The following is a 22366-nucleotide window of genomic DNA, read 5'->3' on the forward strand; positions in this document are numbered from 1 at the left end:
CAAAAAAAAATCACAGACTAACTTGGTTCAATCGATTATCTTAAAGTCTTGTTTCAGTATCTTGTTTTAGTTAAAAAATCTTAACTGATATGAAAAAATGAAAATTCTTTATACGCATAGTGTACGATTCAAGATGAATATCTAGGAATTAATAAGACGATTTGCAATTTATCTCCTTTAATTGTTCTTGGTTAAAGATTCTGAAAACTCAAAAATTAAAAATTAGGATTATTATAGCATAAGTTGGAATACTTAATATATAAAAATAAAAATAAAAGAGGTTCATCTGTCATCTCCCATGCACCGCCCAATCGCCAAGGACCACTTCTCCAACTCCATCTTCTTTCTGGGAATGAATTTGGGCACGTGCGCTTTCACATGCATCCTCTCAGTCCTGACATTCCATTCCTATGTCAAATCTATTTCTCCCACTTTTTTTAACATCACACATTATTTATCATGTCAAAAGCACCATATCATAGCCTTGAATGAGTGAAGTATGATTTTGTAATTAAAAATTATGAGTTTAATTTTTATCAATATTCTTTCAGTCTAATTTACACAAGATTTTTTAATTGTAATTTATTTTTTATATTAATTTACGGGTTATAAATCAGTCTAATTTACACAAGATTTTTTTTAATTGTAATTTATTTTTTATATTAATTTACGGGTTATAAATCAATCAATTGACATATCAAATACGGAGTATAACGTAATGACATGGTTAGGCTTAGAGTCGTCATCACCGTAAAGAGACAAGATGCCATCTTGATTTCATTGATAAATGATTATGTATAATTGAAGTATTAGTATTCTGTAGTTTTTCGTTTAAAGGTGTGTTTGGTAACTCGTAAAATGACTTTCGGAAAATGTTTTTACGAGTTTCTGGTGTTTGGCAACATCCGAAAAATGCGGTCAACGGCATTTTCTGTTGACCAAGGAAAATCAGTTCATTTTTCCGAAAAATGACTTACGGAATATTTTTTCGTAAGTCATTTTCTGGAATCGCCAAAATGACCGTTCCGCATGTTCTCGATCAAAATCAACCCATATCCTATATCACGCATGACCGAAAATGGACCAAGAGGTGAGAAACCGCCGAAAACCAACTGACACAGTACAAGCTTCCGCTGAAAACCTATTGTTTTACATTTTCTTTTTTAAATTTTTGAGTTTTTAATTCTATTATTTAATAAATAATGTTATTATAATTTTTTATATTTTAAATAAAATAATTACAATGTTTAATTATATAATTCTACCCATTTTCCAGAAAATGAACCAAACACACAAAGACAGTTTTTCAAAATACATCCAAACACTGGAAATGAAACTATTTTCTAAAAAATGACTCATTTTCCGGAAAACATTTTCCAGAAGTCATTTTCTTAAAATTCTCAAAAAAATACCAAATTGCCTTACTTACAACTACATGATGCATAAGACCAAATCGAGCATTAAATAGGCTGGCCACACAACATGTGGAACCAAAACAACCTCAAATAAACCACCTAGAAAAGATGGGTCCATTGTAGGATTAAGAAATTTACAAGTGAAATTTCCATAACCACAAATTTCCAATCTGAACTCTTCCAACTAAGTATGACTGTACATTGTATACACCATTCTAGAAACATCATCAACATCTATATCAATTGTAAGCATCACTTATTAAGTTCGGAAAAAAAAATATATTAAACCCTTGCCTCAAAAAGGGAGTTTGATCACCTTGAGACTAATGCCTTGAGACTAATGCCGCTCCGGCAGTTCCTGAAACTCGAGAAAAGAAAAAAACAGAAACCGGGAAGGAGCAGCGGGACTGCACAAGACAAAACATGCCATGGGAGAATGGCAATTTACAGGGTATAAACATGGGACAAAATTGTTAAGGATAAATGAAGCGGGAGGGGTGCTAAACATTTACATTCACATACAGTGCGAATTTGACAATGCAAGAGAGACTTTACGCTCCTTGGGTGATGAGGTTAGCCTTTTGCCGCTTGCTTAGAGAGGCTCGGCCCCCATATGCGGATGGTTTGGTCATCACTTGCTGAAGCCAACATTTGGTGCCTCGTAGGGTTCCAGCTCACACAGTTCACGGTCATCAAATGACCAGACAGGATCTCAAGCGGGTTACAGCTCTTTCGATTCCATATGTAAACCTGCCACGGGAGATAGAATCTTCAATAAAAAAAAAAAAAGAGGAATAACATATTGGTCCTAGCCACAATGCAAACATTGATTCTGTTGTATTTTAACCTCGTTTCGAGAAAGGTTATGTTTTCATACATCTAAAGATTTAGTTGATCACAGTATCTAGAGTCTTAAGGATTGCTTGGGGCAAGAAGCCATGCCCAAAATGGTAACTTTATGCAAACATATATACATGAAGTCTAATTATAATTATATGCATGAAGAGTGTGTTAGGAGAGGCACAGTTACTATAAACATAACTACATAAGACTTATTTAGTAATTTGATTAACGGGGGACAAAAAGAAAGCGGCATACCATTGAATCTTCACTGCCGCTGGCAATAAATGTGCTATCCAATCCTCCAAAGCAGGATCGTATCACATATTTATGTTGTTTGTGGCCATTGTACTTGGATGGCTTCAGCCATGTCCCTGCAACATCCCACATATGAATCTCCTGACTATTGAGGTTGACAATAAAGAATTTACCATCCCCCGATACGGAAAGGGATGTGATTGGATGCTCCTCTGCAATGACACGCTCGGCATTTGTTCCCACATTTAGTATTCGGATTTCTTTGTCAGCAAATATACTAATAAGATTCTCCCCGTCTGGTGTAACAGCAAGATCCAAAACCTTTGGCATCCGCATCCCTTTCCATACTTTTATCTCATTACCTTCACAGTCCCACATGTATATGCCATTCTCAGGGTCCGAACTGCCGCAGACAATCCGCCTGGAATCTGGAAACCAAGCACATGAGCTGACAATGAAACCGTCATTTCCATATGTACGCTTGAAGGTACCCGTTTCTACATCCCAAAGTTTGACAACTTCTAAATTTCCACAGGTCAGCAACATGGTGTCGTCGGGGCTCCATGCTACAAACGACACAGGTTTCTTGTGACCCAGCAATGTGTACTTCTGGGCCACCTTACCATCAGGCAGCACCTAGCACAAAATTATCAAAGTTGATTAGCAAACGCACATCTATAATATAAGGACATAAACCTATAGACTACAAGATGAAAAGAAAAATTTACTGCTTTAGGCAATTTTAACCCGAGCATGAAATATTTAGAGCATGGACAGTATTAAATACTCCATATCATTTCACACAAAAACGTCAATATCCAAAATATCCACTGATTTGAGCATTTAGTATAGAATCCTAAAAAGAGACTGACACAATTTTCCAGTCTCATCTGTTTTTGCTACAGGATAAAACATAGGGACATTCCACAATAGTGACTTTAGTTCACATGTTCCTTTTATATTGTGCAGAGATAGGTTCACCAGCTTTTCAGTTATTCCATACTCCCACTGTCTCTTGAAGTAGCTTTTTTTTTTTTTAATAATTAATATGAAATTTAATTTTCTTAAAACTTTAAAGAACTCACACTACCCAAGAATCTAAGTGAAGTAATAATAATGCTATTATTCAAAACTTTAACCTTAACTTGAAGGATTTAATGAACTATACCTCTTTTACACGTCCCAACATTTATTAACAATTATCACAAATATATCTTGAATGAAATAACCTTTATGAACTCTCATTTTCAACAATCTTTATCCCTTTTATAATTTGTATGCTTTTCTCTCCAACATGACGGTACTAAAAGTATGGGCTTAATAGCTTAAATGTGGCTTATATCGACAGCAAACTATATCACCAGCCTTGTGCCGTCAAGCATTGAGAGCATTGCTGCATTGGATCAACTGTTCACATTGCAATACACACACATTGGATCATTGTCATGTTAATTATTCTGAAGTAAACTTCCATAAAATCAAATTGGTAAAAAATGTTCAGTCTCACATAATTATGCAAGCTAGCCATTCCAATATGATGAAAACAGCCCACTTGCCAGGATATATTATTTAACATGCTTTGCTTGTTTATTTTATCTTTCTTGACCTGGATGTTGAAGATAAAAGTAATATGTCTTCCTACACCTTACTTTCTCGTTCATATTTGTGAAGGCAATAATTGATATTTGCAGCAAGATATAGCTTGTCACAGTTTACAGTGAGGTTACTAATTGCTTGATGTGTACAAACTGGCAGAAGTTAAGAATTAATGTATCTAGAAGTGCATGAAAAATGTCTTCTTCATAGATTCTTCTGGATGCATGCCAATAATTTTTTTACTTTAATAAGTAAACATCTTCCAACTAAAAAATAAAGGCCACGAGACCAAGTAAATTTGTGGAGCAAATTACTTATTTGCCAAGATGGGGATATTTATCAAATAGTGAATGAAAATGCAGAGTTTCCTCACTCACATTACCAAAGATCTTGATAAGTTTGAAGAAAGTGTGACAACAATGAAGTGATAATCATAATCAGCTTCACTACTTCATCCTTGCGCTACAAATCCAATTTGAATGAGCTGCTTTCATATTTTTTGGTTTTGTAAAAGGAATTACTCTTTCTTTGAACCGTAACTATTCACACCTGAAGAATATAAACTAGTAATATTCAAAGTAGAATATGCTACTAGCTTAACCTTATCAAGGTGTATCTAATAAATCAATAATGTATTAAGAGTTTTCACACTCAGAAGTTACAAAAGCTGATGTATCTATACAGTGCAATTATTTCATATACTGCCACATGGGAATGCTAATAGCTATGCACAATTTTCAGCCAATTAGTGCATAGTATCATTTATTTCTCTTTAAAATGCACTTTGGTTTGCATTCCAACACCAAATTTAACCAAAAGCTAGGTCAGTTACATCAACGAAGCTTATGCATATTAAAGCCCTGTACTTTTCCCCTTTTTTAAACTCATGCCATTTATACCACCTATTTCAGCAACTTAGCCAAAACAATCCACAAACTCACAAAGTAATGGCGCAGCAAGCATAAAGTGCATAGAAACATAGATAAAGCATACCAAGAAAATACCTTCCATATAATTGCTGAACAGTCACTTGATGATGAAGCCAAGTACTCACCATTATTGGAAAATTGGACATACCAAACTTCATTACCATGATTGCTTAAAATCTGCAACAGCATTAAAAGCACTGCTTGTGTTTAAACAGTTGAAATTCAGAACAAAAGGCTCAATATGAGATTGATTATTGTAATTTGCAAGGAAATAGAATCAATAAATTCATGGAAATCCAATCCACAACAGGGATTTACTTGGGGCATTCAATTAAATTTAGCTTTTTTGTTATTATTATCAAGTCAGAGATCATAAACATAAATTCTGTCCCTTTTTGGCTTCAAATAATAAACAAGATATGAAATTAACACCTGTATGGTCTTCGTAGGAAACTGAGCACGGTCACAGTGGTGATCTTCATAAAGTGACACTGCAGAGAAGCTATGGTAGATACAGCTATCAATCTGAGAACTGACAGCCATTTCAACCAAATATTCTAACCGTCTTTGAGGCAACGTGATCGGTGGTGGCAGCACGTTTTCAAGTTCAATCACGAGTTCCTTCCGCAAGTTGGGAATTAAACCATTGTCAAAGTTATCCAACCCTGAATCCTTGGGAGAGACGATCTCGTAAGCAAGTCTATGAATATTCTCCTTCCCTACTTTTAATCCAGCAATCTGTTTCCGCAACATCTCTAATGCTGCAGAATCATCCCCATTTTTCAAACACTCTAGCAAGCATTGCTTAAGAACAAGGAACAAAGCCGAAGCTCTTGTTTCATCAGTTAAACCCTTTAATCCATTAATGCTTACAATACATTCGTCCCACTTCGCATCAAGAACTTGTGACTCTATGGTTTCAAACTCCGCGGACTTGCATGAAAGTCCAGACTCAGATTCTAAGCAAGCTGCAGACTTCCCATAACCTAATGAATACAGACACTGAATGATAACTCTCACCAATTCATGTTTCATGATTAGCCGCTTCTCCCCCAATTTTGTCACCGAATCCTCCATTGAATCATCACCCAATTGCCTTAAAATCACAGATAGTCTAAAATCACCAACTCCCTCTTCCACCTATTCAAACTCGCAAGCCGCTATGATAAAAACCCTCTGCATAGCAATTCCAAGTGAAAATTTCACAAACAAACTCCATAAAAATGATAAGCTTTCACAAAGCAAATCAGAAAACCGCAAAAACGAACTTGCCATTATTGAAGAGAACGATATAGAAGACGTATGAATGTACTGCGCACGCATGAATCCATTCAAATAACAACATTCAATAATCGAATCAAACACCAAAAAATTAAACACAATCTTGACAAGAATAGAGATTGAATACAATACCCGAAAACTAATCCGCGACCGAGAAAACAATTTTGAGAATTCAGTAACAGCTTTACTGTACGGACTTGAAACCTAGGAACAAAGGAATTTGTACGAGGTCCCAGTTTCCATTCCAGAAGTTAAAGCTCAGTAGAGAGTAGAAAGGGAAAAAGGGAGCAAATCGAGAGTAGATGCATTTGAAGAAGACAGAGACAAAGATCAGAGAGGGTACGAGCCACGTGGACGGATCACAACAGACTCTGTCCCTTCAAAACGACGCCGTATCCCGCGGTGTCATATGGATTCTGCGGGCGCTGCTAGCTTGCCAGCTAGCCCCATGGAGGAGAGTACCGTTTTTTAGAATCTAGTGTTTTTGGGACACCATTATTCAGGGGTTCCTAGGTGGCTAGCTTGTTCGTCTTCCTGCTTGTTTTGTTGCATTTAACAATACTGTTAATACAATACTGGAATCCAAAATTCGATTTTGGTAAATGGTATGTCATCAAATTCAAATTAATTTTATACTACCTCCATCCCAGAATGGTTGTCTGGTTCGTTTAACGAGGTTTGACTGAAGTAATTTTTAATCCAAATTTTCATATTATTAAGTTTAATATTAATATATAAAATTTATATATTTATAAACTACATTAAAAGTACTATTAAACACAAAAAAAAAATATTTAAAAATAATAAAAAAATTACTAAAAAAATAAACAAAGAAGGAAGAGTTGATTTGACAATGAATAATAAATATGACAGGTAAAATGAGACAGAGGGAGTAGTTCATAGATATCGAATATCATATAAAAAATATTAAACAAAATGAGAATAATAAAATGTGACTTATAAAATATTGAGTACGGAGTGTTTTGTTTTGAATGTAATTGGTCATCACAACTATGATATAAAAATACACGAGGTGACAAGCCAAATTTGTCAGTCCTTTAGATTTATTAGTTACAGGTTTAAGTAAGCAACAAGCACATACATTGCATATCAAGTCATGCGACAATTTTTTTTTATGTACTTAATAAGCTTGCTATACACCTAAGCATTTTTATTTTATTTTATTTTTAAATCCACTTTGATATGACATTTTATCTTACAAAGATTATCCTTTTAAGGATAATGATAACCTTATTGTCTAACACAAACAAGTATTTGATCATAACACCTTGAATCTAAAACTCAAGATATATATGACATCTTACGTAACATATAGTAAAAAGTTTCAAATAATTAGTCTTCAGCATAACTAACAAGCTAAGATGAATGGATAAGTGGAAGAATTTTGTAAACAAGATGTTAGGTGTAGATACTAATGGTTATATTCTATGACTCGCGTATAATCTGTCATTCTTTGAGTTGTTTAAACTTGTAATCAATGATTTAAATCTAGTGCATATAGCAACAATATGCAAAGATATTGAATTATGCATTTGCTTTACTTTATTTCATTAAACATTTGTGTTGGTTAATACTGCCTCATTAGGTGCGAATTCATGACCTTCCATTTGAGAGAGTTATTTCGTATCACTAAATCATAAAGTCAATGACTATCTCTTTGTAGTTATTTGTTGGTTAGAGTTAAAACAAGAGCAAATATCATTTTTAGTCCCTCAACTATAATATATGTATCAATTTTGTTCCTTGACTATTAAAAATTTCAAATTAGGTGCATGACTATTCAATTTGTATCACATTTGGTCATTGACTATTAACATTTTCAAATTAGGTGCATGACTATTCATTTTGTATCACATTTGGTCCTGCCGTTAAATTTTCCGGCCAAATTACCGGCGAAGTCATCGGTGACCGACTAATTTATTTAATTTTTATTTTAAAAATTATTTTAATACTCCGTAACTTTTAAATAAAAAAACTTAAAAATAATAAATAATAATAATAAAATAGAAAACGCCGATCACCCCCGATGACTTCGCCGAAAATTTGGCCGGAAAATTTAACGGCAGGACCAAATGTGATACAAAATGAATAGTCATGCACCTAATTTGAAAATGTTAATAGTCAAGGACCAAAAGTGATACAAATTGAATAGTCATGGACCTAATTTGAAATTTGTAATAGTCAAGGACCAAAATTGATATATGTATTATAGTTGAAGGACTAAAAATGATATTTGCTCTTAAAACAATTAATAAGCTAAAATCAGGGCAAATTATGCTATGGACCCAAGTCCACATTGCAAGGTGAACCCAGATATATGTTCATAATTTAAAAACTTTATGTTCACAATTTTAAATCTCAAGAAAATTAATTACTTAATATTCACAATTTTTGAATTCTATATTCACAATGTTGGTATATAGATTCAAAAATTGTGTTATAGTATTGAATATAGAGTTATGAAATTGTGAACATATAGTTCAAAAATTGTGAATTTAGAGTTCAAAAATTATGAATATATAGTTTAAAATTATGAACATAGAATTTTAAAATTGTGAACATAGACCTGGGTGACTGGTCCACTTTCACTTGCAAGGTCGACCGGGTCCATGGCATAAGAACGGGTAAACTCAGACATTTGAGCCGGTGTTCTGGGCTTAGAAGCAAATGAGTGGGCCTGAATTTGCTATAGTGGGCTTCAGCCCAAATATCTCTGACAAAGAAAACATCAAAATCACATTCCTCCAAACATCCATCCAGTTCTAGTGTACAACCGTCACCACAGGAATGGCGACGTTAGGAGGACACTATCAGCTATCCGCCACCGCTCTTCCCGGTGGCTCACGGAGGAAGTCATCGCGCTCTCCACCGTCCAGCGTTAACTTCAGTGTCTCTCGTACTAGGTTCTTCAATCTCTTTTAACTTTCATCTTAACATATTACGCTGATGAGCTTACTGAAACTCTTGTTAAAATAATATGACAGAGTTTTCAAGTCGGAAATGTCAGTTCCGTCACCCCCCGAAGATCGCATTGTTGTGCGTCATTCTCAATCTCCCTCAATTGATCGATTGCGTTCATTTTCTCCATCTTTTCCAAAAATATTCTAAACTTTAGTTGTGGTTCTGCAGTTAGGCGTTGGAGGTGCGACGGTGGACTTCTTGGCGGCGGTGGCTTCTTATCCTAAGCCAGATGATAAAATTCGAAGCACCAGCTTTCAGGTTTTCGCCATCCGTTTTCTTCTTATATTTGCTCCATACATTTGGTGATACTGATAATCAAGCTTGTTGGTTGTGTTTTCATTGAGATTTTTCCTCTTTTGGTCCCTCCACTATGATACTCATATCAAATTAGGTCCTGACAATCAAGATTTTTATTTTGGTGCATGAATATTCAATTTGTTCCTGGTCCCGCTCAATTTTCCGGTCGACCTAAGCCTGGAAAAAAGCACAAACCAACTTTTTGGTGCTTAAAAAAAATTTTCAGTTTGACAGGCCTTGTTTTTATCTCTCGGCTTAGGTTGGCCAACAAATTGAATATGGATCAAATGTGGAAGAAATTGAAGTCATACTCCAAAATTTGAAATCTTATAGTTAGGGACCTAATTTGGAAGGGTATTAAAGTGTAAAAAACTATTCTGTTTTCATTTGTGAATAGCAGCTGAGCTTGGATGTGAATTGATATAGGTTCAAGGAGGTGGCAACACTGGAAATGCTTTGACTTGTGCAGCTCGACTTGGCCTTAATCCAAGGATTATTTCCAAGGTTTTCAGTTCATTGACATAATGACATGTTATTTTCAGTGGTGATGCTTTTGTGGTTTGATCAGTAATTGAATGTTATCCATTGGTTAATTTTAGTTATAATTAAAGAGTATCCATTGCCAATATCTCCAATTAATAGAAGTTGAAAAATCGCAACTCAAAGAAGCAAGAGAATATCTGCAAATTGGAAATTTGGTTAAGAATCTGACAAGTAAAGAACAAGATTCAGAAAAACATTGTTCTTATTGATTATTTCTATATTTATGAAGTAGAAAAAATCATTTTAGTTCATCATGTTGTTTCTTTATTCGAGTGGTGTTGTACAAGAAACTGGTTTAGTGTTATTTCCTAATCATCATTTCACTTCTAAGCCACTTAATATGGTGCGTTGAATACCTTACCATTTCTGAACTTTAATAGGTTGCTAATGATGGACAAGGCAAAGGAATATTGGACGAACTAGATGGAGATGGTGTTGACACATCTTTCATGGTGGTAAGTTTCTTAGTACAAATATTCATCTAACTTAAAGTTTAGAGGATCAAGACAACTATGGTGCTTGCATTTTCATTTTAGGTATCCGAGGGCGGCAATTCACCTTTCACCTATATCATTGTTGACAATCAAACGTGAGTACCGTGACTTTTGTTTCTGTGGTGTAGTGGTGTTTGTTATTGAGGCATTAGTCATATGATGGGCTTTTTTAGTTTGATGGCTTTAACATTTGAATCTTTCTTGTTAGCCTGTACTGAAAATTGCAAGAAAAGTTAGATTCTAACTAATGCTACTATCTTCTTAGTTTTGATTCATCTATACAGTCTGAGGATTTTCTGAGATTCTTTTGAACACATTGCTGTATCTCTTGAAAAAAAAAGTTGTTCTTTGATGTTTCAGGAAAACTCGCACTTGCATACATACTCCAGGAGAGCCACCCATGAAACCAGAAGAGCTATCCCAATCACATTTGCTATCTGCTGTTGATGGAGCAAGAATTGTCTATTTTGATGGAAGATTGTATGAAACTGCTCTTGTTGTGGCAAAGGAGGTACTTGACATTACACTATTTGTGCAAGTTACTCTGTGCTGTCAAATGAACCTCGCTTTTCTGTCATTTGGTTTTGTAGTATATTGACACCTCCATCATCCTCCAGCTTGAAGGCCATGCATTTAATCTTTAATATGCTAATTTCATTTCAGTTTTTCATTTATACTTTGGTTGCCGTAGGCAAAATGGAAGTAAGTTGCATGTCTTTTTTTGGATTTCAGTGCAGGCAAGTAGTAGGAGCATACCCATTTTAGTTGATGCAGAAAGGGTAAGGGAAGGACTGGATGATCTTTTGAACGCTGCTAGTTATGTTGTATGCTCAACAAAGTTTCCACAGGCAAGCTCTTCAGCGTAATGCTCTTTGGCTGCAGTCATTTACATTGGTCGACTCTGGTCTTAGAAACCAAAATGTTATTGGGGGCAACCCTAGCCAAGTGGTCAGACTGTTGGCTTGGTAACCACAAGGTTCCAAGTTCGACTCCTAGTGGGAGCGTCCTATTGGCTTTCTTGGCTTGTGCTGGTCAGTTATAGGCAATCTAGGTTGGTTTACCTCCTTGTGGTCCTTCGTCGATTAGGGTCACTAGGCAGGGTTTACCTAGTGCAAATCCTCGGATAGTGACTGTGGGTTTCCCTTGTCACCAAAAAATATGTTGAGTTATTTCTTTGCAACTTGAGCATTCACTTTCTTACTGTTATACTTTGTTATGTTGGTGATTGAGACAGTAAAATATGTTTGGCTTTTGCAGGCATGGACCGACACCCCTACTCTTCCAAGTGCACTTGTTTCCATGCTTATACGATTGCCAAATGTAAAATTTGTGGTTGTGACATTGGGTGAAGAGGGTTGCATAATGCTAGAAAGGACTGAAACTGGTACGTCTACACACTTCTGGCTTCTTTTTATCAAAGTTTCGGAAGTATATTTGTGTAGACAGATGGCATCTAAAGAAATGACCATGGTTGTATTAACCTGCTAATATCTTGTCAAGATTATAATATACTTTTGCAGAGTCCACTCAATCTGAAGAAATAGATATAGACAATTTGTATGAAATACTGAAGCAAAGGAAGGATGCTAACACAACCATGCCTACATGCATACCATCGGTAACTTTCTCCATTTGAAGGATCATTTCCTCGTCAAAAACTCTAGTAATGAACGTTCATATATTTGCACTACAAGAAGACCGGAGTCTTGCATAGAAACTAGCTGCCTGTCTTTGTGGCTATAGTTTTATGGAAAGTTCTAGTTTTTGCATCAAAATCGTATGTTATTACTTACGAAGTAATGTATATAAACACTTACAGAATGTGGCAAAACTGCGAGCGAAGGGAGTAGGGATGGTTTGTGGTAAGCTACTTCTTGGAACAACTGAAAAGATACCGCCTTCTGAATTAGTTGATACAACCGGTGCTGGAGATGCATTTATCGGTGCAGTCCTTTACTGTATGTAAACTTACTTTACCTAATAAAACCATTTTATCTTCTATAATTGGAGTTGACAACACCACAAATCACGCGATTCTCCATGATCTTTCTGCAGCAATCTGTGCTGATATGCCCCCAGAAAAGATGCTGCCATTTGCTGCCCAAGTGGTTAGTACTTAAGTACATTCATCTATTTGATCATTGTTTGTGGGGAAACCTGAAAAGGTCACTTATTATGATTTCTGGTGTTGATTCGCAGGCAGCTATCGGTTGCAGAGCCTTGGGTGCCAGAGCTGGTCTTCCCCGACGTGGTGACCCTCGCTTGGCACCTTTTTTAGTGTAAGAGGGCGCCCCACAAAAAAAAAAATATTGGTCACAGAAACAAATGGAATGTGCTTTTTCTTGTCATGTTCTTGTCCGGGTTTCTCTGGACTGACATTCTATTTCGGTTGTTACAGTGTCTTAATGAAATTTAATGTTTTTTTTGTTACAATTACTATAGATTGAGAGATCAATGTTTCAAGATTTTAGAAGGAAAATACCAAATTGAGCATTAACTACTTAATGTCCTTATGACAACAACAAAAACCAATAACATACCCACCATGCCAATGTTCTACAGACCATAATTTACAGCAAAAGAGAAGCAGTTGAAAAGGTAATGATCCAATTCCTAATCCTATCAAAGAGACTGTTGTTTTCCAGCTGCTTTACAGCAGACTGTCAGCTCTGGTGGGCAGCCTCTTGAAGAAACTGACAGGAGGGGATGGCAGCCTGTTTCTGAACTTGGGTGGCCTCAGCAAGTAAATCCCCCAGAGAGCCACAACCAACCTAATTGGCACCATGTAGAACCCAAATGCAGCCAGGAAGCAGAACATCACAAACAAGAACGTGGCTCTCGGGTCACGCCAGCTCAGCAGCGACTGGAACCTCTCTCCTTGAGTCGCCATGTCACCCACCACAGTCTGAATCCTCCCGGCCACGCTCCTCAATCGGTCATACCTCAGGCGGACAACCTCAGCGTTCCTGCTCGAGGGGAAGCTATCAAACTCCTCGTCCAGCTCATCAGGGTGCACATTCTCAGCGTAGGACAGGCGCGTGTCCATGTGGGGAGGGAGGCGTGGGCGGGACCTGTAACGCCACAACCCTGTCACTGCCATGGTTAGGAACACAAAAGGGATTATAAGCTCAGGGATCATGACCAGCACAAAGAAGGTGATCAGAAACAGGGTTGAATTCACTGGCTTGTTCCAGTTCCTCAAAGACTCCAGCAGCCTGCTTAAGTTGAAAGCCCAGGTCAGAATCCCTCTCAGCCTGAAAAAATTAGCCTTGCTCTTCCTCATGCTCCACATATGAGAATCATGATCAAGCATATACTCCACAACCTCCCGCCCCAGAGGCGGCTCCGCCCTGCTCATCCTCCCCGCCACCACATTCATCGCCTGGTAGCGCAGGCTGTCGAGCTGATTCACAGACAATGGCTGCACATAATGCATCTTTGGGAGCAATGGGATTGTGTACATATGCAGCATATTCACCATGTTAGAACACGAAAACCGAACAGCCAAGTGAAGCTCCCCCATCTTCTTCACCCCAGAAGGATGAAGCATGAGCAGGGGATATGCATTGGTGTAGACTCTATCAGTCTCAAGAGTTGACAGCCTGATCCTCACCTTCCCAATCCTCGGGTCCCGGGTATTCCCTGGAGCCCCGGCCATGTTCTTCTCCACCCGGGAATTATCAAACACCCCAATGGTGATCACCGTGCAGGGATCAAACACTTCCCATGTGTACTGCTCATTCCATTTCGGGGCCATGCTATCCACCACGGTCCGGGTTCGGACCCATTTCTGGCCATATTTTGCAACACAATAGGCATCCGTGGAGCCTCCTTTGCCCTGCTTCATTTTCATGGGAACAAGATTAGCAGCGCCCAGGAATCCCACTTCGAGAACTCCAATGTGAGGCTTCCAAAGCTGCTTAGCCGTCGGCCTGACATCGCTGCTGTACATTGTGGCCTCATCTAGGACATGATACCCGCCGTCCAACGACGCGCGGAGGTGAATCCGTGACGCGAATCTCACGGCCGCCGCCATGGCCTTGGACTGATCATTCGGGTTGTTGAAATGAAGGTCGAGGTTGAACCACTTAGGCGCCAGCGGTTTCTCGTTCAGCCGCCTTTCCACGAAGGAAACCGGCAAAATAAGGCGCCCGACAACCTCGTCTCTGTTGGGAGCGACATGATCTTCAACGGAGATTAATATTAAATCCTCAAACGGCTCTGCAACCACAAACATCAAATCCTCGTTCCAGAACGGATTCGACAGAGTTCTGTTCGCCGTAGGAACTGAAACTCGTGTCCTTAAAACCTGATTCCCAACCTGAACTTTCACGAAAAGCTCTGGGTACCTCATAATCGACGACCCTTTCTCGCCCAGAACAATGTCCTGCGCTTCAATCACGCCCATTCTCAAGTACCACAGCTTGGGCGAGAGATAAACCTTGGACTTTATCGAACTCAGACCGTCCAGTGCCACGTTGGCCGCCTTTGAATGCCAGGCCTCGGCGAAGGCCTCGTCGGCTTGGGTTCCGAACCAGGTAGAGACCATGATTTCGCCACCTTTGGACTTGTCGCCTTTCTTGTCTTCCATTCTGTACCACTGCGGCGCGAGTTGGGAGTCCGGCGGGACCCGCTTGGGGACCTCATTTAGGTCGAACCAAACGCGGCCTAAGAAATCGTCTTTGTTGGTTTCCCTCACGAAGATCTCGACGAACGAGGATTGAATGCTGTCCTTGGAGAACGCGAAGACCTGGTCCCACTCCGGGTTGGCGGTGGGGACTCTCTTCGTGATTCCTCTGTAGTTCCCGAGCTTCACCTCCCCGACCAGGTCCCCGCCGCCGAAGAGATGATGAAAGTTGTGTGCTTTCACCACTCTTATGTAGAGATACTGCATTTGCTCGACCAGGTCGTAGGTTGAGCTTGTCTTGTCTTTGTTTAATCCGCCTAGGTGGGGCCTAGTTTCTTTCAGAGAATACTCGTTTTGTGCGGCGGCGGAGTAGACGCCCATTCCGGCCATTCCGCCGCCTCCGGCGGCACCCACAGCCCCGCCCGCGGCCGGAATGGTAGGCCCCTGGACGGTTGTTATGACGACGGGCTTTATGTCGCCCGGAGTGGGGTCCACCGGCTTGGAATGGCTCTGGTTTTGGGGGTTCATCAGTTTATTGTTGTTGTTATCCTGGCCGAGCTGAACCACCATGTTGGTCCCCGCGGCCGCCTGCTGCATCTTCTTGCTCTTTTTCCCGTTCGGTGTCACGTTGAATGAAACCAAACCATCTCCGCCTCCATTGAGGACCTGTTTGGCTTCCTCGGTCGTGGAGAGATAAAGCTTGAGGCTTATCTCCCCTCGGACGTGCGAGAAGAGGCTCCGCTTCTCGAGCGTGTAGAGCTGCGTGGCCTCCTCTCCTTCCCGGGGCACGCTCGACCCGGAAACCAAGACCCGCCCCAGAAAGTTCCGCCCGTTGGTCGACCTCCGCTCGTTGAACACGTTCACCTCCACGCTCCGGTAAGGCAGGTCCGCCACATCGTTCACATGGAAAACAAGCTTCTCGTTCCAAACCGGGTTCAAATCCCGGTGCTTCACCTGAGTCCTTTGTCTCTGGTTCTCAAACTCAACCTCCACGAACGCCGACGACGACCCCTCCCCGTCTTTCGGCATCAGGTTGTGCGCCGCCACCACCTCCACCACCAGCCTCTCCTTCCCGCAGTTCATGGCCGCCTTCTCTCTCTATCTCTCTCTAGAAACGTAAGATAGAAAAACACAAGTGTATATACTATACTAAATAGTCTTAGGAGTCAGAAAGAGAAGAATGAGATTACATCACTGTACTGACTGGAAAGAAAGAGAGCTGGATTCGAGTAGGAAGGTGAAGTGAGAGAGAGAGAGATACTAGATTACAGACAGAAAGAGAGAGAGAGAGTGAAAGAGAGAGATTGGGTTAATGGCATATTACATTGATGACCGCACAGTAATAAATGGGTTAAAACAGGGATTGGGTCGTTATGACGGAGCATCAATTTGTTTCGTTATTCTCGAGCGCTCTGTTTGCCTATTTGGCTATTTGTGTATTATGTTTTTTTGTCGTAATTATGTAACCCAATACGAAAAAAAAAAGGTTTCAGCATTTTGTGTGGAAACAAACAAGGCACTACGGACCTCCTCGCGAGAACTTAACCGAGGTGGACAGAGGGGAGTTTTGCAGCGGCGCGTGATAGAATCCACACACACTCCAATTACTTAGTTACACGAAGAAGGAAACGAGTTGTCTGTCCGAGGTTCAGTACAGTCTTTGAACCGAGTTCTAGTGTGGATATATATATATATATATTGAGCAAATTGTCATTTTGGTCTACTGACTATAGGGGTTCTGTTAATTGCAGTCCACGACTTTCAAAACTGTTAATTGCGTATCATGACTATTCAATTCTTATCAATTTTGATCACTCCGGCCAAATGTCGCCGGAAGTAAAAATAATGAGGGTATTTTAGTCATTTCACATCTTTCTCTTCTTTTCCGCATCCTTCTCGTTACTGTACATCGCCATCGCCATGTTCTTCTCCAACGCCATGTTTTCTGATAAAAAATTTGGCATACTTAATTTGTTCTCGTTGCTGAACAAGATTAACAAAAATTGGTTCAGATTTAATTTTTTATCTGCCAAATTTCTTAGCTGGTAGATTTAATTTTCTATCAGAAACAGATAATACTATTTATTTTTTCTCCATCACCAAGTATAAATTCTTCTTCTCATTCCTGTACTATCTTAACCATGCATGCAAATACATTTGGCAGATTTAATTTGTTCGAATTTTGATTAAAAAAACCTAGGTTTGCATCGCTTGGCCGAAGAATTGAAGAAGAAGAATTCGCCGGAGAAGAAGAAAAGAAATGTGAAATGACTAAAATACCCTCGCTATTTTAATTTTTAAAATTTTCCGGCGACATTTGGCCGGAGTGACCAAAATTGATAAAAATTGAATAGTCATAGTATGCAATTAACAGTTTTGAAAGTCGTGAACTGCAATTAACAAGATCCCTATAGTCAGTGGACCAAAATGGCAATTTGCTCTATATATATATATTAATTAATTATTAGTTTCAATAAATTGACACGAGTAATTAAAAATTGATTAATGTTCAGGCGGATCATTTGTTGTCTGGGTGGGGTCCAGGACATCTGTACTAAGAATTTGAGGATGTCGTAAGTCGTGTGTTGGGAGGGAGGCCGTTCTGTTCTTTTAACGTTATTCTCACTCTTTTAGGCGCGTGTCTCCGAAACTGCGACCCCCGGCGGAGCGATAAGTAAAATAGTAATCCATATTTAAAGTTTGAATGCATTCTGAGTTCTGACACGCACTCTAGATGGCCCCACTTAGATACATTTCAGTCAAACCCTTCTTCGTAAATACGATTTACTCCTTGCCCCCCCCCCCCCATAATTTATTGTTCTTTGGTTGTTTGTTTTTTGTTTGTTGTTCGTACAAATAATGGGATAAAAACAAGCAATGTAATACGGAATATTATATTTTGTTTAATTAAATTTAAAACCATTCAGAAACTTATTTGACATAATTGCAATAGGTCAAACAATGATAGAATATCAATATAAATAAGCACACGTAAAGCTCTAAGAGCATTCGTATTTCATAGTAGTAGTGGTTTTTTAGATTACACATAGGAGAGGGGAATGAAAGAGAAGAAGGAAAAAATAAAAAATAAAAAACAAAACAAAAAGTTGACGCAAAAAAAAAAAATGTTAAGCCTTCAACGCGCTTATGTGGGCGTCTGATGTGCACAAAACGCGTACATGTTGGTCTCCCTTTTCTCCTCCTTGGAACTCAAAAAACCATTAACTTGCAAGAAAATAAAACACACTTCGTCTCCTTCTTCTCTCACCTCCACATCACATTATACCCCACAAAAAAATCACCAAAAATTCATTGATATTGATGCTCTAAACAATCATGTGAGTAATAATATAAAACATAAAAAATTATGAGCAATGATAAATCAAACCATATAAGCATCAATCCCTCTCGATTAAAGAGTCTTACGAGTTGTTACACTTATAGCGGTCAAAACATGCTAAGTGGGACTTGTATAACCAACTATAAATACATAGTTGGCTTCAATTCTTGAAGATTGCAAATATGGCATGCTTGGCGAGTCCCCCAAATGTTATATGAATCATTAGTAATGTTAATGTAATATCTCTATTAACAACACTTATTACACAAAAATCAATTAATAATTAATAAAGACAATATAAATTCGCACTTTTAGTTACTTAATTCAAACCGTGAAGTAAATATAGTCTTTTAAATTGTTTATAGTGTATAATTGTATATCATTAAATTCTTGGCACATTTTTAATATTAGATTACACTTTGAACTTCAGAATTACTTTATGTGAACTTTATTGTGCCATAATTACAAAATATATATGAGGTTATATTATGGAATGTTATATTTTTTTGGTTTAAATGCATTTAAAATCATTCAGAAAGTTGTTTAATATAATTGGTAAGATTGATACTTATGTGGATTGACTTGTCATTAGTCATTGTTTTATGTGTTTTACATTTTATTACTCACGTTATTGCCTATAATTTACGTATGTTTTTCATATTGGTATTCTTAATGTTATTACACATATAGCAGTCAAAATAATATTAACTTTCTCTTCATTCTATTGTTTCTGCAGTTAACTTTCTCTTCATTCTATTATACTTCTTCATTTTGTTTCTTTACATGAGTACAGCTTTCGAATTGGAATGCAGCCACCCCCCAAAACAAAAAAATTAAGGCCATGGATATTACCTGGATATACTTTGCTTTCCTTTAAAATGGATTTTGCAAGTGTTTCATGCTCTTGGTCGGCTGTTTCCTCTATGGAGAGGCTTCTGCAATCTCAATCTCTGCATATCTGCTTGTGATATGAGATGTATTTATATTGTTGATTTAGATGTAAATTCTGATTTTGAATTTTAAATTCATCTGTAAGTAATTAATGTGAATCTTGTAAATTGTAAAAGTTATTTTGCATTTCAAATATTGTAGTTATTGGAAATTGTAAGCATGCTTTGTATGTTGCAGAAGATGCAGAAGATGTGAACACAATAAATGCATTCATACCTTCTTTTTGTGAAGATAAACGTATCTATTCCATTAATTCATAACACAAAACGTTTACATCAATGATCAATGAAATGGTAAACCATTCGTTACAGTCAGATATAGAAACAACTTTTCTAACTATGCTATAGAAAACTTGAATCGCAGACTGTTTCATAACTATGAAGCTATGTTCCTTCAGGAAGTTTAAAGCTTCTTCAAATATCTGGGTCTTCGTCATCATTCTTTTTTGCTCGCCCAGGATAAGATCAACACTTGTCAAAACCAAACTAAACGATTTATGCTAATGAAAATGAAAAGCTCGTGAAAGTAACGAGAGGAAAAATGCTCGTGAAACTAACGAGAGGAAAAACACAATAATAGAGAAAAAAAAAAAGTGGATAAAGTCAAAGTAGGGTTGGGAGTTCAAGACTACCAACACAAACCCAATACCTACCTACTATAATTTTATTCAAAGGGATAGAAAATGGAAGAAGAAGATCTGTGGCGGTGGTCGGAGGCGGACGGAACTGCGACGGTGGTCGGGGCGGAAGAAGAGCGACAGCAAACATGGAAGGTGACCAAAACCGCCGGCTCAAAGCTCCATTAGAGCTCCGGCCGGAGGCCGGTGGTGAAAGCCGAAGTTGAGCAGCAGAGAAAGGTGTTTTGTTTTAGAGAGAAAAGGGAAGCAACACATTCATACCTTCTAATCTTTTTTTACTGATAATTTTACAAATTTATCAAAACTACGTAGTTTTGACTGGGCGGGAAAACGAAAATATTTTTATTTTCCAGAAATGCGTGGCTTTTATATATATATATAGATATAGATTACACTTTAAAATCTGATCTTACTTTATGTGAATTTTATTGTGTCATAATTGTAAAATATTTATGGATTATAATACACGGTATTATATTTTATTTAATTGAATTTCAAACTATTTAGAAACTTTTTTTAACATAGTTAGTAAAATAATTTAATCGAAAGAGAATGATGCTTCTGTAGATTAGTTTTGTAATTACTTATGAGTTCTGTGCCGTCAACCTGGTCAGACCAACGATAAAGGCAATAGTTATGCCATGGGCGCGGGTCCACCTTGCAAGGTGGACCCATTACAATTTCCATACAGAATGTTCCATTCCGTATGTAGATTGTGAACATTTAGTTGTGAACATTCAATATATAAATTATAAATATTCAATATGTAAATTGTATAATTTGGATCAGGGTTCACCTTACAAAGTGGACTAGGTCCACATAATAATTTGCCCGATAAAGGTAGGGTTGGCTTAAATTCTCAAGGACTAAACAAATGGCAAGCTTGGCTGGCCCATTTGTTATATGAATCGTTAGTAATGTTAATATATGAAGGTTTTTTCTTGCGCGAGGGGTGCAAATCAAATGCAAATTATGAAGGTTTTTATTGCTCTTCCTATCTTTTTGTTTCTTGTGCTTATTATTATTATTTTTTTTTGCTAGAATAAATATTACTTTTGTGTAGTAATATTATAACAAAACGTCGAAAACCACATTATTTTCGTAGTAATATTATAATAAAGCGTGTTCATATGAGAACCACTTCATATGTGAGAACTTGAACAGATCCAAATTGTCGACCTACAAGATTTGATGAATAAAAAATCAAGTAAAAAAAGAGCAGTATTCTAATGTTTTATATTTGTCTACAAATTTCCACACGAAACATGATTCTAATGGGAGAGTACTCATGAATTCAATATATAAACTCACGTTGAACTCAATGAATGCGTTAGTGATTAACAGATATAATGAACATTATTGTTTGTAAAATGAATAATTAAAATAATAACTCATTAGAAACAATAACTTTTTATTTAATTAATAAACTTGGGTAAAAATAAAAAGAAATGATAACACTAGAATAGTATTAATAGGAAGTAAGACTCCCACTATATATTTGATTTTATTAATAGAAGGAATGAAATGAATAGAAGTTATGATCCAATTTATTTCACATGATATGAAATGAAAACTTATATATATATATATATATATAATAATACAATATAATTATTCATTTAATTTTTAATATTTTTAAAAGTACATATATATGTTGAGTAATACTACATGCACTCTCATATTGTACTTCATTTTATACTCTCTATTTACATCTCACTCTTTGATTCATTCAAAAAACATGTGGGCCACAATTTGTATTATTTTCTTTTCATCTCCCTCCAATAAAATCAACATGTGGTGAGAGTTTTACTACTTTGGAGTACATATATAATTTTCCATATATATTACTCCATAATTATTTACTATTTTTGTAACGATGAATAATTGATTTTGATAATTACTAAGGTTCAATGTTCAATTTTCTTGAGAACTGTTTTGTTAACTTTTTTTCTTTTATTTATTTAAGTTGGTCAATGGTCATGTATGATTGTATGAATAACTTATACTGATTCATCTTGTTATAATTCATTAATAATTATAATTATTATAAGGTGAGTTTTACGCAAAATACGAATAAGACAAGTCAAAAGAGGGAGTTTGCAGGAGGATATGAAAAAAGTGAAAAGGATGGGTTATTATGGGCAGAAGAAGCGCCTGGGTAGGACAGTGGGAGAGT

General features: G+C 37.3%; 3 protein-coding genes across 4 annotated transcripts; 1 reads left to right on the top strand and 2 right to left on the bottom strand.

Annotated features, from left to right (window-relative positions):
• Nucleotides 1–1443: 1443 nt before the first annotated feature.
• On the bottom strand, nt 1444–6811 carry LOC116016839 (WD repeat-containing protein WDS homolog). Of its 2 annotated transcripts, none has more exons than XM_031257272.1 (5): nt 6452–6811; nt 5471–6214; nt 5114–5215; nt 2514–3149; nt 1444–2165 (listed from the first exon to the last, which is right to left on the bottom strand). In XM_031257272.1, the coding sequence occupies exons 2-5, from the start codon at nt 6113–6115 to the stop codon at nt 1989–1991; spliced, it is 1560 nt and encodes a 519-aa protein (XP_031113132.1). In that variant the 5' UTR covers nt 6116–6214; nt 6452–6811; the 3' UTR covers nt 1444–1988. The 2 variants fall into 2 exon arrangements, with proteins under 2 accessions (XP_031113132.1, XP_031113133.1); XM_031257273.1 differs by lacking the exon at nt 6452–6811 and adding an exon at nt 6311–6330.
• Nucleotides 6812–9108: 2297 nt separating this feature from the next.
• Nucleotides 9109–13108, top strand: LOC116016887 (ribokinase-like). The gene is made up of 13 exons (XM_031257326.1): nt 9109–9243; nt 9325–9376; nt 9470–9559; nt 10025–10102; nt 10522–10596; nt 10678–10730; nt 10996–11146; nt 11373–11483; nt 11893–12019; nt 12156–12253; nt 12455–12593; nt 12691–12743; nt 12835–13108. Exons 1-13 carry the CDS (start codon nt 9128–9130, stop codon nt 12916–12918), a joined length of 1227 nt encoding a protein of 408 aa, XP_031113186.1. The 5' UTR covers nt 9109–9127; the 3' UTR covers nt 12919–13108.
• LOC116016886 (FT-interacting protein 3) lies at nt 13101–16520 on the bottom strand. The gene has a single exon (XM_031257325.1). The coding sequence runs from the start codon at nt 16343–16345 to the stop codon at nt 13286–13288; it is 3060 nt and encodes a 1019-aa protein (XP_031113185.1). The 5' UTR covers nt 16346–16520; the 3' UTR covers nt 13101–13285.
• Nucleotides 16521–22366: the final 5846 nt, after the last annotated feature.

This window comes from Ipomoea triloba, chromosome 4 (genome assembly GCF_003576645.1).
Source record: "Ipomoea triloba cultivar NCNSP0323 chromosome 4, ASM357664v1".
In the NCBI taxonomy this organism is placed as follows: domain Eukaryota; kingdom Viridiplantae; phylum Streptophyta; class Magnoliopsida; order Solanales; family Convolvulaceae; genus Ipomoea; species Ipomoea triloba.